Raw genomic sequence first — 13771 nt, forward strand, 5'->3', positions numbered from 1 at the left:
TGGCCTTACTGCTGAACAGCTGGACGGGGACTTGTTGTGCAGAGAAACGTCCATATTTGTTTTATAAGATGTCAAACTGTGCTTTTTAAATTATTCTGCTAATCTGTTGTAACTACAGGGCCACTGTCTGCTTTTCTGATGTATTGATAACTAATTAATGATTTATTACTTGTAATTATTCATCATTTACCATCATTATCATTATTACTGCTTCCAGCTGCTAGCAGCAAGGACAGAGGAAGCCAACAGACCCCAGGTCAGGTCTGTTGGCTTCCTGCAGCAAAGAGAACCAGCTGATGACTGAGCGCACACACGAGCAAACTCATCTCTGTAAAATCCAACTGGAGGAAAGTGTTTGATATAAATGCTGTTCAAAGTAGCTGTGCATAACTTTACATTCATGAGAAGGTTATGAGTAATTTCTTCTCTCTTACTGAGAGAGCAGCAAACTCTTCTTCCAGGCTACATGATGGTCTTCTAAATTAGTGAGACTCACTTTTCTATCCAGCTTCCAAGTTTTCTGCTTTTCAAGGCTGAGAATTATACCACAGAGTCACGCACTTGTTCAGAGGAGCTACAGTGAAGATGGGAAGCTAGAGAACTGCATCCTTGATGCAAAAAGACTTCAGGTTGAGATGCCCGTGTGGAGCATGCATAGGTTTATCGCATGCTCAGACTGCCTTGAGATCCACTCGTGATCGTATCCACTGTGTGGCTTGTCCACACAAGCTGCTCCACAGTGGGGTAGCTCACCAGGCTAACCTGTCAGGTGGCTGCTGCAGAGCAAGGTGAAATGGAGATACCCGAGGATCTGGCTGCACCACCAGGCGTGAGCTGTGCAGATGAGACCCACAGACCATCACTAACACTTTCCTGTTGGAGCCACATGGAGGATGTGAGGGTTTCTCCCCTGCTGGAGTTCATATGGGAGGAGATTTTAACGAGAATGAAGAGGAGTTGGCCGACTCAGTTCCTGCTGCCTGACAACAAGGAGGTGGACTCCAATTCCCTGGCTGGCATCAGCTGGGCTGCAAAGCACTCAGCTACCAGCTAGGTTGATAAACCTGCAATGGCGTCTCCCCTGGATTTCGACATGCGAGATATGTGTAAGCACGCAGCTTAATCTATCATTTACCCAAAGTCGTCTTCGTCTTCATAGCCCCGTCCCTCGCCTGGAAGGAAGGCCGCTTCCTTACTGATAAGTGCTACAAAGCACCTCCTCTATGCTAATGACTGACCAAGCTGAGCTAGAAGAGGACATGACAGCTAAACCAGACGCCAGTGTGTGAGAAGAAATCTGCATCTTCACTGACCACGTCCTCTGCCTCCACAAATTAGTGGCTACTGGGAGAGCCACAGGCCTGGTGCTTCTCCAGGAGCAGCACGCTGGCTCAGGCTCACCAACCTCACAACTAAGGAAAAAGAGGAACTCCTTCACAGCCCTGGTCACGGAGTTCCTCGTTGACAAGATCAATGTCTCCGGTGCAGTCGTCAGAAGAACAGATAAAGATGCAGATGAGATGTGAGGAGAAAAGAGAGACGCTGAGGCTTTGAAACTGTGGCACCGTTTCAGGATCCCTAAAGTAGATCAGGTGCAGGGGCTCAAGACTCCACGGCTGGGAAGCAGTCTTTGGGTGGATGTTACCATAGCCACCAGAGGGAAACGATGCAAAGTTTTCCGTGTTGTTTTCCAAGCACTTCTTCATGCACGCTGTATTAAACTGTCCCGTCACGTGCAGTTTGCCCACAGCGCTGTCACGTTTTGTAAAACAGAGCAATGCTGTCGGCGATCAGCCCGCAGAGTCGCGTTTCCATGGCTGTGACCATGCAGACACCTCGCTCACTTGTCACGGAGGTAACGGGCACCGGGACAGCATGTCTTACACACGTGACCACAAGAGGGCGCCAACATGCTATCTGTGGCAAAGTGGTCAGAGGAAACACAAATGCCTGTTTGGTCAAGCGTGTAGGAGAGAAGCTCTCCAAGAGCATCAGTGCATTCAGTTCTCCCACAACATACGAACATCAATATGCGGCTTAATCCCCGCGTAGAACCGGCGCCTTTTAGCCGCCATCTTTCATCTCAGAGGAACAGCAGCAGCTGGATACCTTGTGTCCAGTCTGTGCATTTATATGGATGAACGAAATCAGCTGTTCAGGAACTGTAAGAGCCAATTAAAGGTTAATTTTATTGGTAAAATGATTAGAGGAGAAATATACATGTTTGATGTTAAGAATACTGTTTTGTTAAAGGTATAGAATATAAAAGTGCGACATTCTAATGCGCTTTTTAGTATTTTGGGCTTCCGGCACACTGTAATTATGTAGTTGGGGAGTCGGATAAGCTGGAAGCAACAGTTTTTTGACCGAGTCTTGCCATGTAAATTAAAAGTTTCAATAAACATCTTTTTTGCAAGAAAAGTACCTGGACTTGCTCGCGTTTCAAATGCATGTTGCCGGACTGACTCCTAAAGCTGGTACAGAAGAGTGAAATAGAGACGGAGCGCCGCCGCTACAGGAACCAAAACCTCAGTTTATTTTTAAGCACAAAGTTCGGCAAAGGTGCTTCTTGGAGCCAGATCTCCCAGCTGTTTCTAAATAATCACCTCACTGATTCCAGTAAGGGTTTTTCATCATATTACATTGATTTTAATTGTTTTGTTGGGTCTTCCTGGGTTTGGAGTGTGTGAGTGTGTGTGTGTGTGTGTGTGTGTGTGTGTGTGTGTGTGTGTGTGTGTGTGTGTGTGTATGCAGACAGGTATTAACATCTTCATGGGGACCAAAAATTGGTCATTTACTATACTTGTGGGGACCCATGAGTTTGAAGGCATGTGTGTGCATTCACAGAGCTTCGAGGTGAACAGGTCCTTTTCTCCCACCCAATGGAGAGTAAGGTAGAATAAAGTAGATGTTTCCTCACCTGCAGCTCTCAGGACTTTGGCTTTTTCTATCTCCACCTCTGGTCCCCATTTCTCCCCCAGGGTGCCTTCAAGATTAAGACGCCTGAAGGCCTTGCACAGGTGCTCTTCCTGCTCTTCTTCTTGTGTTTGTGTGTCACTGAACTGTCTGAGCAGGCGAGAGGCCAGTGTAATGTTGCCTTTTTTACGGGCAAATTTGACAGCAGTCAGACAAAGCTCCATCAGGTGGCTATCAGTGGAGGAGGAGTAACCTAGGCAAGAATGAGGAGAAATGTTAGAGGTTTACATGGACAAACACATCCAGCATGTTTCCATCCTTTGTCTATGCAGCACAGTGATCAGCCCAGCAAGAAGTACGTCTGCAGCACAAAGCTGCATTTGGGACTTTGTAAAGTAACGTCAGGTCTCCAATCCAAGCTCAGGCTATTTTGGGGACGAGCTGAGGTACCAGCTGGGCAGACTGACCGATCATCCAACCACTGCACACCTGGGTTAACCCTCAGAGACACAAAGTGGCTTCATTTCTTTCTTGGAAGAACTGTTCTGACAATTTATGAAGCACGCATAAATTAAATAGTTTTTTCTTCTTCGATGCTGCTGAAATAAAAGTGAGGTGTGATTATTCTCTCAGAAACAACAGGACTCGATGGTTACCCTTAAGTTTGTGGAGGAGTTGTCTCTGAAATGTGCTGTATCTGAGGGCATGAAGGAACAGCTGGGCATCCTGCTGCTTACACGAGTTCAGAGCCTCACTGCACAGAGGAATCACACAGTCCTGTGAAGAGCAAAGGTGAAGATGAGCCACGTGTCTTTAAACTGGACAAGCTGGTGCTCATTGCAGCTTCGTCTGAAGTTAACGCTACTTATGAAAGGCAACCAGAACCTAGAAAGTGTGTGTGTGTGTGTGTGTGTGTGTGTGTGTGTGTGTGTGTGCCAAACTGACACTAAACAACTGTAAAGTCGTTTTTGATGCTAATGAAATGAATTTATTCATGAACCTCTTGTCCAGTCAGAGCATTCTCCAGGGTGGCAGTGGAGTGGAGCTGCAGGGTGGGAAACGTGGGCAGGGTCTCAGAGAGGGTGAGGGTCGACAGGCGGAGGGGACCCAAGCAGATCCGTCCGGTCTGCTTCAAGCAGCGCACCAACGTACTGCAACATCACATCACACGATTTGTTACCAGTCTGAAAACGGCACTGTGCTAAAAATAACACATTTAAACATTAACATTTGGGAAGAAAACAGACGAGACCGTTTTCTGCTGTCTCACTTTACAGAATCAGCCACCCCACATCCACGTGGGGGCAGGAAGTGGACTGAACATACCAAGGATAGATGGGATTTACACTCTTAAACCTTTCAGCCTAACGAGTTCTTTCACACGAGCACAGACGACAGTCTGTTGCTGTCAGTCTCTCCCTCCTACCTTGGACGTGCTGCTAAACATGCTCTCGTTTATCTAGAGGTTTAAAACGTCTCAGTTTTCATTGTCATGCAAATTAACAGAAGTTTGCATCAGAGCAATGAAAAAGTAGCCGCACTGATCTCTGAAGGAAACCACATCAGTTTATTCCAGCAACACCTGCCGTACCTACACACACATCAGTGTTTGCCAAGCCTGATTGTTACTATATGACCTCATTCTGTCAGTCGAGTGTAAACCTGCTGCTGCTGCTGACGGAAGAACCTAATTAATTAATTAATTAACACAAAAAAATGTATATTAAGCAACAAAACCAATGTTCAGTAAACCGTGTGCGCTCAATGCTGGGAACAAACGTGTTGGCCTGGATGAAAGAAGTGTGCACTACAGCGCAGAGTCGTTACACCTTGGAGGCGGGGCTGGACAGGCAGCACGGGTTTGGCTGGACTTTGGTTCCCTGCTGCTTCAGGTCAGGGAAAGGTTCCCGACCACCTGACTGGAAGTATGCAGCGAATGACAGAGTTTTCCTAGAACTGATTCCATTGTTCTACTGGGAAACTTGACGAAACTGCAAGACCTAGATCGGTGCCCTGTCTGACAGACGGCCAGTCCACAGGATCTTCCTTCCCAACCTTGGGTGTGGAAGAAGTTCAGTTCAACACAAGACTTTTGGTCGGACTCTGAGCAATTCTGGCAAATTATCAGGTGACTAAAAGCAATGCTCTACTCACACAGTGTAAATAGTGTGGATGGGGTGATGCTGCCTTTAACTGGAGGCAGTGGAGGGAATAGTTGGAGCAGAGTCTGTGGACGAGGCTACTTGCTGATCATTAGGGGTGAGGTCAGTTGGGCTGTTGGGGTGGATGAGTTCTTTATGGTCCTGGATGCTGCAGGGCTGCCTTGGTTGACACGCCTCTGCTGTGGAGGTTCGGCTGTCTGCCATAGCATCGACTTGTTCCCAGCAGGTGCTACAGCTGCCCTCTGTCACGGATTCAGTTCATTTTTTATTAAATTATGAACGTTATTAAAGGGATCCAGCAGGTCAGAGCACAAAGTCTCTCTTCATACAGATGACGAGTTGTTTACATCAGACCCTCGTTTGTTGTTGTTACTTTAAACGTTTGGAGAAATATCTGGTTATGAAGTTAATATTCAAAAAGGTGAGTTAAGGCCCCGCCCTCCTGCATGCGAGGGTCAAATTGGATCCAACTCGTTCAAGATTAGCCACAGAAAACCCAAGTTTAGGTCTATGGGTAACACGAGATGTTACGGATGTTAACCTCTGCTATCATCAGTGGTTCTTCTAAAGACAGAGCCTCTGACTTTAGGAGGAACAAACAACTATCAACATGTGTTTGCATCCTAAATTTCTTTAAGTGTCCCCATTTTTTAACAAAACCTGTCTTGTCCAGTCGTAATAGCCAGAAATCAACATTCATATGGAATAAAAAGCAGCCAAAGATACGTAAAAACGCATTCATATTATATATATTATTGGGTAGTAAATGTTAGAGTATTAATATTATTGTTCTGGGTGAAGAGGGACACCGTCAGCCCCAGTTGGTAGTCACTGGAAGGAGCTTGAGTTGTGCACACCTCCCCTGTAGCCTCCTTTCAAACATCAGTCTCAGACTGTATACTCGACCCAGGTGTAATTCATGCAGTTAAAACTTGGAATCAGTTTAGAAGAGCCTTTAATCTTACTGGGTTGTGGTTATCTGCACCAATAGGGGGCGATCGTGGCTCAAGAGTTGGCAGTTCGTCTTGTAATCTGAAGGTTGCCGGTTCGAGCCCCGGCTTGGACAGTCTCGGTCGTTGTGTCCTTGGGCAAGACACTTCACCTACTGCCTACTGGTGTTGGCCAGAGGGGCCGATGGTGCGATATGGCAGCCTCGCTTCTGTCAGTCTGCCCCAGGGCAGCTGTGGCTACACCTGTAGCTGCCTCCACCAGTGTGTGAATGTGAGAGTGAATGAATAGTGGTATTGTGAAGTGCTTTGAGGGCCCCGAAAAGCGCTTTATAAATGCAATCCATTATTATTATTATAATTATTATTATTAATAACTGTTGGAGCTATTTGTTCTTATTTTTTATTATTTTGAAATTAGTTAAAGTTTGTTGTTAGTTTACTTATATTTTGGGGTTTATTTACAAGTTTATTTGTTGGTTAATATTTTGTTTCAAAGTTTGTTTGATGTTACTTTGTTAAATTAGTCAGGAAGAGCTGTAGGGCCATTTTGTTTCTATAAATAAAGAGACTGGTAGAGGACCAGCATGCACTGGGGTGGGCCTATGGTTTTTTACCAGAGCAGGAGAAGCAGCAGGAGGTAACAAAAAAAAAAAGGATCTTGTTATTGCCAAACTGGATGAATAAACCATAAAAACGCAACTTTCAAGTTTGGACAGTGGACTTCTTTTGCCTGCGTACGAAACAGTCTCAGTGCAGCAGTGGCTTGTGGACTTTTGATTGTGGGATGTTTGGTTTGTCAAACAAAAAGAAAATGTTCTAACGTTTGATGTCTGGCTACAATCTGGGATTCGATCACTGCACTTCTTGTATGTAGAAAACGACGTATGCCTGCACACTGATAACATCCCAGAAACAGTGTAACACGTGTGTCCCTTTATAATAATATTTAGGTTTGTATTTATATCTCAATAATCATCTCTTTATATCTCTGTTTCTATGCTTTGTCTTATGTGGCTGCTCGGTTGTCTGTTGTGTGTTTGCTGCTGTGACTTCATTTCACTGTGGGATTAACAGCTTATTTAGGTCTCCAGATACAGTCATCAGAAAATGGTCAGAAAAGGCTTGAAACGCCCGACTTCATCACAAAAACACTTTCTGAGCAAACTGAACAATGGAAAAAGCTCAAATGTGGCAGTTTTCCTATTAAGAAGGGTTTCATTACCCTAATGGGGTTCCCCCCTGAAATCAGAGATGGTAAAGCATCTGACAATGATTGACCCATAAAAATAAACTCACTCTGAGTTCGGTGCTGCTCTCTGATCCTGCTGCTCGCTGACTTTGGTCATTGCACTTACGGCGCTGCGAAGGAGCTGCACCTCGATAGCTCTCTGCAGCTCGGTTGGATCTGGACTCATTGAGGGCAGGAGCCTTTTCAGATCTACATTTGAGCACAAAGAGAGTTAGAAATACCAGCAGCCACCAGCAGATGGATCCCATGGTAGAAATCTGACTTTCAGGAAAGCTGACCTTGAGGTCAAGGTCACAGATTCAAAATGTCCCGAGCCTTTTAGCAGATACTTGTGGTATTACTGTGAAAATCCTACATTACACTCTGGGAAAAATACATTGTACCAGTTTTACTGCAAACGCACAACTCGGTTAAGACTCGGGGATGTAAGGACACTTACCAAGTTTGTCCTTACTGCCAGAAAGAGCGGTGTAATCCTCTCCGGGCAGCAGCTCCAGTTGAAGCCCACATTCTGCTAGATCGCCCTCCTCAAAGTGACTCAAAGCATGGATGTAATTGAAATCTGTCTTCAGGTTGATGCTGACTGGATTGGTGGAGTTCTGTTTGAGGGTGCTGACAGTGGCCTGCCACTCCTTCACAGAAGCCCAGTCACAAAGTGCCACATAACACTGACAGGCTTTGTTGGCCAGGAAGTTCAGCACCTCTGGAGAGCACTCGTTCGACTTCAGTAACACCGTCTTCCTGCTGTCACCTGTTGAAAATTACACCAAGCATCATAGCATCAGTGAAACTGAAAAAACAAAGAAAGCATCAGAAAACACACATTAAGAGTCAGGTGATCCACAGCCGACCTGCAGCGTGCCTCACAGCTGTGCTACAGGAGCAGAAAGCTGAACAGATAAACATGCTGCGATCTAAGGGGACATGGATAGTTACCATTGCTACAGTGCTTTGGACTGCTTGTGTTGCTGGACAGTTTGAGCATGAAGGAGTCAGCGCCTTTGATGCTGCAGTCCATCCCTGTGACTGCAGACAGCTGGTCTTGATACTCCTGGGCTGCTTTCTCAAACCTGCACATACAAACATGCACAGTTGATTACAGCAATGAAACTACATGAGTGTGAACCATGAGGATGATTGGTTAGCGTGCCCGTCCTTACCGTCCCTCGGCCTGCAGCGCCACCGATGACAACCAGCCCATACTCTTGCCTGAAGTTGAGGCGCTCCAACTTGCCAAGCCCTGGATGGCCTCGGGACAGTGCAACTCCAGCAGAGCCTCCACAAGCAACACCACGGGCACCTCCAGCTCTGGACCCTTTAAAGTCCACAGAACCACAGGTCACCCAGACAGACGACTCTATTTATTACCACAGTATTTGTAGGATGGTCAAATGATACACCGCCTAATCTAACACTCTTTGCACAGACAAACAGAATTACTGGAGCACTTATTCACAGCACTTCACTTGTTCCACATTTTGTCATGTTACAGCCTCTCGGCACGCTCATTTTTGGGCAGTTCCTCCCGTTGTTCTATGCAGAACCTCGGTGCACGGCCATTGTCACATCTGTTCAGTTCAGATCAAGTTTGGACTCTGGCTGGGACTCTCTTGTTATCTTGGTTTGTGTGCCGTTGGACGATGGTATGGTATTGACCAGGTAATAAGCGGTACCTGGTTTCCTCCAGACATGACCAAAGGGTCAGGTCAAAGGGTTCCTTTTGGTTAACTCTAGCTGAGCTGGCAGTTTAACCCTTTAAGACCTTCCATAGAACCAAGTCCGCCAGAGCTTATATTATATGTTTACATGCTGTGGAGCCATTTTTGGGAGCATTTCAAGTTGCTATACATCAATACAACCATTACAGCCTAAATTTTAATAATATGTCTGCATTAAGTGCATAGTAATTACATAAATTGCAAAAAAGTGCAATAAACTACAAAAAAATTGAAAATTGTTTTTGTTTTTTTAACATATATTTCTAGTTAGAGAAATTTAAGAGGCTTATCCCTCAAAACTGTAAATACAAAAAAGTTGCACAAAATAGTTTCCCACCACAGGAAATTTATTTTAAGTGTCTTCATAGTTTTATTTTTGAAATACACCAATTTTTATACACTGCAGGAAAAACGAAAATAAATATTATAATGCAAATTTGCAAAAAAGCAGCAAATGCATCAAAATAAACTATTTCCAGCAGTGCAATATGAGTCCTAAGCATCCCAGAAACCACACAGAAAGTCATAAAGTCAAACATAACTTTTAAAAACACCAGTATAGGCTCATGAGGCCCTGATGGTAAAAAACTACATTTCCGCGAAAATGACGTCACTTCCTGTTTCGGGCAGGTCATGGAGGACATGCGATAGTTCGCTCTGACGTCTATTCCAGCATAGGAAGTGTTACAAACAGCTGATCGGATCAAAGCGTGTTTCTGGAATATTATGTTTTTGTTGCTGCAAGTGCTTTTTATGCAGTTTTTGCAAAGCTACATGTGGAAGGAAACTGTGACCGAGGACAAGCTGATGACATAAGATGTAAGTACAACTCCTCCGGTTTCATATGCAAAAAAAATTATTGCGCTAGCTCACGTGGTTGCAGAGCTACCGGGATTTAAAAATAGTTACGCAAAACAGAGCGTGCTGCTCTGACCGGCTTTAAAGGGTTAAGGTAGAACGCTATGTTAGATTTCTCAGATGTTAAATATGTCATCAGCAAACAGGAAGATGGTCAGTGAAACTGAGGAGAAGGGTTGTGCAGCGTGGTGACCTTAGCTAGTTAAATCCAGTGGCTAGCATCCTAAGCCTCTGACAGCACTGTGTACTACATTCAGTGCTGATTACTGTAACATGACAAACAAGTGAAGTAATATGAATATTTTCACTGTACATACATCTCTACTACATCTAATACATAAATACACAGAGGCTACTCTACTAACACAGACCTGAGTGCCACTGTTTTTAATCTCTGCAAGCAGATCAAACCCATGGCGAATAGTTACTGCTGGCTGTCCAGACAGAAGACCAACTCTCATCAGTGCCAAGCGGATCCTCGTCAGCCAGTCCTGGCACGTCTGACGGTTCGTGTAGAAGAAAGTCCGAATTCCCTGAGAAGCGTCGAAAAGGGCATGCGTGATCATTTATACGAGCGACTGATTATTAATCAATCAATTGTCAATCGATCCAGGACACTAAATCCCAGATAGAAAATAGTTGTTTCAATTTTATTATGTGACATTATAGAGGAGGCTATGTGTAAGGGTTAGCAGCTTCAATCACTCCCTGGAGACAAAAGATTAAAAACGCCCTTCATACATTTTATTTGCACTTATAAATTACTGACAAACTGTGACTCAGTATCTTTTTCCTTTATCACAAAATTCAAGGACACTTGTAGTAATGATAAAACTCTGAGGCTCTATCATCTCCTTTAGTGTCAAAATGTTAAACTATTTAATTTTCGAGCCAAGTGCAGCGGAGTTTGTCTTTGCGCACCTTTGGTGGAGCCGTCAGAGCATTAGCGCAGCCCTCGTAGGCGTTGTACATGAGCTTCTCCAGGTTCTCCAGGTACTGAAGCAGCAAAGTGAGGCGGAGCTGATTTAAGTGGTGACCATCACTGTCACTTCCACTGCCCGCCCAAGCTCCAACATCCTGCTCGGGGTTCAGACTCTGTGCAGCCAAGCTCCGGATCATACCTGCAACACAGCAGACCAGTTTTATTTCTTTACCAGCAGTACCTGTACGTATCTGAGAAACCTCTTCTGGAGGTTACAAAAAAGATCTTGAAAGTAAATGACAATTACTGTGAATGCAGTCACATGAACTCTTCACTTTACCTTCAATGGTCTGGAAGGTGTCCTGAGCTCGACCCAAAGGTGTTCGGAGTTTGGATAACACAGTGAACTGTGCAGCCTCCCACACTGCCCACTGCCATAGCAACACCTCTGTTTTCAGCAGTGCCCGTGTCACCACGTCTGGCTTGCTACCATCAGTACTTCCACGGCCATCCTGTTTCTCAAGGCGTTGGCAGCTGTAGTACAGGCGCTCCAGCCACGAGTCCTTGCTGTAGATACAGGATATGACCACCTTCATTCATCACAAGTCCCATCATCCATAAAACCAAGCGTGCATCACAGATTTCCCTGACATCACACAGACCTGACATGAATCTCTCACTATAGTTGACTCTAAATCGTCATGATACACACATCTGTGTAAACTAGGGCTGCCACGATTAGTCGACTAGTCACGATTACGTCGACTATTAAAATCGTCGACGACTGATTTAATAGTCGACGTGTCGTTTGAAGCTTTGTAAGATCCTGAAAGACACAGGAATAAGTAGTAGGATTTAAGAGTGTAATAACGGATTGAAACAGAAGATGGCAGCACTGCATGTACAAGGATGCCAGCTGCCGTTAAACCCCGAAGAAGAAGAAGCTGTGTCCCAGAATTCATAGCGCAGCCCAGCTCAGTTTCCAACAATGGCGGCAGCTAGTTAGTTTTAATATTACTCTTATTATTCTTTCTGGGTCACAAAATAAACGTTTAACATATTTTCAGGCGAGAATGTAGCTGTGTAAACCTCAAATATCTGCTCAGTTTATCAGGACACCACATATTTTCAAAAGCACTCCGACGTTTTCGGAGACGTCTGTTAGCCACTAGCTCGATAGCTAGCCGGGGGCTAGGCTAACTAGAGCCGTGAGAACACCGGACTCCCGGCTAATCGTTTTCAAACCCACCGCCGTCTTTCGCTACTCAGGTTAAACATGATATATAAGTCACTTAGATAACTTAAAATGTTATTGTTTGGCTTTTTTCAGTATTTTATTTGTTCCTGAGTAAATCGGTTTGGCTGAGATTAAAGTTATAGTTTTTACACAGCTGAATAAACATCAAGCAGACAGCTGATTATCAGAAGTGTGAGATGCTCGAGAATTTACTCCGGTGTCCTGTTATATTTTAGATAGCAAGGAGTTTATTAAACTTCACCGAAACAATCTGCAAATTTCATTCAAATTTAATAAACTATCATCTTGTCTTTATTTTTAGTTAGCACAGACCTTAAACACTTAAAGCTGTAAGCTAATGATAGTTATATAAGAGCAGATGCTGCTGGTGCAATAAGCTGTATGTTTTATGTCCAATGGATGATGATCTGATTAGTCGACTATCAAAATAATCGTTTGTGGCAGCCCTAGTGTAAACCCACAGCACGACTACCAAAAATCAAAAATGACCACGAGACTGTAAAACAAAAGACATTCTCAGAGTTCTGTGCAGCTGTCACTGTGCCATTACCCTCCACGGTGCAGGACGCCATATAGGATGAAGCTAATAAGGTCGCTGAAGTCCTGGGGGTGGAAAGTGCTGCTTGGAGCATGGCTCATGTGGTGGCGAATGGCCAGAGAGATCTTCCTCATTTCAGGATGGCTGTGGTTACTGTGAACAGGCAAAATACACGCATATGTTGAGAACATGCATCCGATCTCCACAACTGGGGTTCAAATCTAACACCAACTGTCCCCTAACTATGAGTGCTGATGAAAAGCAGTGACGTTTGTGAGTGTGCAGCTCTGATAGTCATAGATGTACAGATTGGTTAAACAACTGAGCTCCCTTTCATACGTTTAATCAAAACTATTTAATTTATTTGACAAATGGCAGTCAGGCAGGATGCAACAACCTGCACTCACATCAGCTGTGAGACAGCTTTAGCCGAGCAGCTGGTTAATGAATCGGGACCTGCCGGTTGTAGTTAGACTCAACTCAAGGCTCAGTAATAACTCTGTATAAGTAGTCGTCTGTAGTTATTAACCAGGACCACTTATTGTTCAGACAGGTACAACCTTAGCTAATCATTAGCCACACCCACACTCTACTATTACAGGGAAATGAGCCAAAGTAACAGCAGGCTTATTGACTGCCTTTCATTAAAGTGGAGCTCAGAGAGTTTAGGCTCTGTGTAGCCAGGAGCCAACAGCTGCTATAGCACCAAATGCTTCATCGCTGGCCCAAGTCTGAACGTGGTGTTTTGTAGTGGTCACAGAGATGGATAAATTCTGCTGTGTGGCCAATACCACAGCTTTCATCCCAAAGGTGAATTATCCAAAACATTTCATCCTACTGAGTATGAACCGACGTCAAGAACAAGACTGTGGAGCTCGTTAGTCTATCAGATGCTGGGTGATGCCTCTATATTAATACAATAGCAATCAGAAAGACATCCACTGCTAACAACAACACGTTAACGATGTATATATCAAATCACGTTTGCAGGAGTACAGCTGTGCAGCAAGTCTTACCTCAGAGCCACATCAAGAGGGATTGTCCTGAGAAGTTTACCATAAGCTTGCCTCACCCTCATGGCCGAGTGGACCAACTGCACTCTGCACACATCTGTACACCTAAGACACCCCCAACCCCCAACACACAGACACACACACAGAGGCTTTAATACAGGAGAACAAACATTAGGCATCATGTTTC

At 44.6% G+C, this 13771-nt stretch overlaps 1 protein-coding gene and 1 long non-coding RNA gene across 7 annotated transcripts in view; one reads left to right on the forward strand and one right to left on the reverse strand.

Moving 5' to 3' along the window:
• LOC146520819 (uncharacterized) overlaps positions 1 to 12531 on the forward strand; it is a 447384-nt gene extending 434853 nt beyond the window's left edge. Inside the window, exon 2 of the long non-coding RNA XR_014873729.1 lies at positions 11518 to 12531. This is a non-coding gene — a long non-coding RNA (uncharacterized LOC146520819). The remainder of the gene's footprint in view (positions 1 to 11517) is intronic.
• The window catches only part of smg1 (SMG1 nonsense mediated mRNA decay associated PI3K related kinase), a 65090-nt gene that overhangs the window by 32070 nt on the left and 19249 nt on the right, over positions 1 to 13771 (reverse strand). For all 6 annotated transcript variants that reach the window (XM_085157041.1, XM_085157040.1, XM_085157037.1 and 3 more), the window contains 12 exons: positions 13588 to 13689; positions 12584 to 12724; positions 11116 to 11342; positions 10775 to 10974; positions 10225 to 10386; positions 8438 to 8592; positions 8214 to 8347; positions 7717 to 8028; positions 7325 to 7466; positions 3917 to 4067; positions 3573 to 3693; positions 2921 to 3169 (listed from right to left, as the gene is read on the reverse strand). In XM_085157041.1, the coding sequence (XP_085013167.1) occupies positions 2921 to 3169; positions 3573 to 3693; positions 3917 to 4067; positions 7325 to 7466; positions 7717 to 8028; positions 8214 to 8347; positions 8438 to 8592; positions 10225 to 10386; positions 10775 to 10974; positions 11116 to 11342; positions 12584 to 12724; positions 13588 to 13689 (2096 nt within the window). The remainder of the gene's footprint in view (positions 1 to 2920; positions 3170 to 3572; positions 3694 to 3916; positions 4068 to 7324; positions 7467 to 7716; positions 8029 to 8213; positions 8348 to 8437; positions 8593 to 10224; positions 10387 to 10774; positions 10975 to 11115; positions 11343 to 12583; positions 12725 to 13587; positions 13690 to 13771) is intronic.

The sequence above is a fragment of the Neolamprologus multifasciatus genome, chromosome 4 (assembly GCF_963576455.1).
Source record: "Neolamprologus multifasciatus chromosome 4, fNeoMul1.2, whole genome shotgun sequence".
Classification (NCBI taxonomy): Eukaryota; Metazoa; Chordata; class Actinopteri; order Cichliformes; family Cichlidae; genus Neolamprologus; species Neolamprologus multifasciatus.